The sequence below is a fragment of the Meleagris gallopavo genome, chromosome 24 (genome assembly GCF_000146605.3).
Source record: "Meleagris gallopavo isolate NT-WF06-2002-E0010 breed Aviagen turkey brand Nicholas breeding stock chromosome 24, Turkey_5.1, whole genome shotgun sequence".
NCBI lineage: Eukaryota > Metazoa > Chordata > Aves > Galliformes > Phasianidae > Meleagris > Meleagris gallopavo.
The window spans coordinates 82,861-84,822 of record NC_015034.2 but is presented as its reverse complement, the minus strand read 5'-3'; the positions used below and the strand labels follow the sequence as shown (position 1 = coordinate 84,822).

At 61.1% G+C, this 1,962-nt stretch overlaps 1 protein-coding gene across 1 annotated transcript in view; it reads right to left on the bottom strand.

The window, feature by feature from the left end:
* Nucleotides 1-224: 224 nt before the first annotated feature.
* LOC104914215 (uncharacterized protein FLJ45252) overlaps nt 225-1,962 on the bottom strand; it is a 10,075-nt gene continuing 8,337 nt past the window's right edge. Inside the window, exon 3 of the mRNA XM_010723048.2 lies at nt 225-316. Within this exon, the coding sequence (XP_010721350.2) occupies nt 225-316 (92 nt within the window). The remainder of the gene's footprint in view (nt 317-1,962) is intronic.

The window sequence follows — 1,962 nt, the reverse complement described above, 5'->3', positions numbered from 1 at the left end:
ACGGATGGAGCCACAGCAGCTCCCACACTGCATCCCAGTGCCACCGCTCGGTGACATCGGGGCTGCTCGGGGCTGGATGCAAAGGCCCGACAAACATCCATCAGTTTAATTCAGCAAACAGCAAAGCTTCGAGGTGGGGCACCTTTGGGATGCACAGAGAGCCTCACAGCGGTGTTGCGCAGAGGGATTTGGGGTTTGGGGGAGGCTGGGGGGTCTGTGCCCCTCTAATCCTCGTGGTGTTTGGTGAGGAACTGCGTCGAGGCCACGGGGGAGCCGAGCCGAAAGCGCTCCACGAAGTTCTCCAGTGACCAGGAACCTGGGGGAGGGAGCAGAAGGGTGAGCGGGGCTGCATCCTGCTGCTGTGTGCAATGCGACCACATCCTGCAAACGGCTCTGCACCGCCTGCAGGGACCATGCAGTGCTGCACCCGGCTCCGAGCGGCCCCTGGGGGGGGGAGGGCAGAGGATGGGGACCCCCCTCCGCCCCCACTGCTTCCTGCTGACCTTTGGGGCAGAGCTGCCCCCACTGCTTCCTCTGAGCCCACCCCTGGAAATCCCCAGCGTGGGCATCCAAGGGGGCACCCAAAGGAACACCCAAAGGGGCATTCAAAAGGACACCCATGGGGACACCAAAGGGACACCCAAGGGGACACCAAAGGGACACCATAGGGACACCAAAGGGACATCCAAAAAGACACCCAAAGGGGCACCAAGGGGACACCCAAAGTGACACCCAAAGGAACACCCAAAGGGGCATTCTAAAGGACACCCAAGGGGACACCCAAGGGACACCATAGGGACACCAAAGGGACACCATAGGGACACCAAAGGGACATCCAAAAAGACACCCAAAGGGACACCAAAGGGACACCCAAAGGGGCATCCAAAAGGACACCCAAGGGGACACCCAAGGGGACACCAAAGGGACATCCAAAAAGACACTCAAAGGGTCAACAAAGGGACACCAAAGGGAAACCGAAGGGACACTGAAGGGAAACCGAAGGGACACCAAAGGGACACAGCTGTGGTGTCACAGTGTGGGCACAGCCCCACTGATGATCTGAAACCCTCCCTCCCATGTGCCCCCACCTCCCGCCGTGCTCTGTGCGCCCCGTGGACGCAGATGTGGAGCTGCTGCTGCGCCCAGGATGGAGATGAGCGCTTCCAACCCCTAAAGATCTCCCTTAGAAAGGATGGAAAAAGGATGGGAACCTCGCACGTCGGGGTCTGCATCCGTCCCCCTGCTCATCCCCCTGAGCATGGGCTTGGGGTCTCTCGGGGGTCCCGGAACCGATCCTCCTGTCCCCAAATCTGTGGGTGCCTTTCATCCACGGGATGAAAGCCCCCAGAAAGCCCAAGCGGAGCGCAGTGGGGGCCCCGTGGGATGGGGCGAGAGCGAGACACGGCTGCTCCCCCCTCCCTGGGGTGCCGGCAGCCCTAATTAGTGTTTATGGATCCTCCCGAGAGGCGCGGATGAAAGCGGCCGGGATGAGGCTGCGTTATTACAGGGCTGCACGCAGCGGCCCCGCACAGCGGGGTGAGGGTTTTTCCTGACCTACTTTCCTACCTGCACTCGTGCTGTTCTCACCTCTCCCTGTGGGTCCGTCCTGAAGGAAACCCCCAGGCATACACGGATGTGTTGGGGGCTTCCCCAGGTGGCTCCCAGCCCCGCATCCCCCCCTCCAAACCCAGCAATGTGGGGGCAGCCCCAAACCGTGGGGCACCTCAACACAACACAGCCACCCACCCCTCCCGTGGGTATGGGGTGTCCACAAAGGGTACCTCTGTGCCAATGGGCCCCAATAACTCCGTGAGTCAGTGGAGCTGGGAGAGGAGGTTGTGGGGTCACCGTCTCCTCCCCCCCCCGCCTGAACAATGAGGCGTTTCATCCACACTTTGGTCCACTTTCAAACTCGTTTCCTGCAGGATTATATCATCGCTGGAGGAGGAGGAGGAGGAGGAG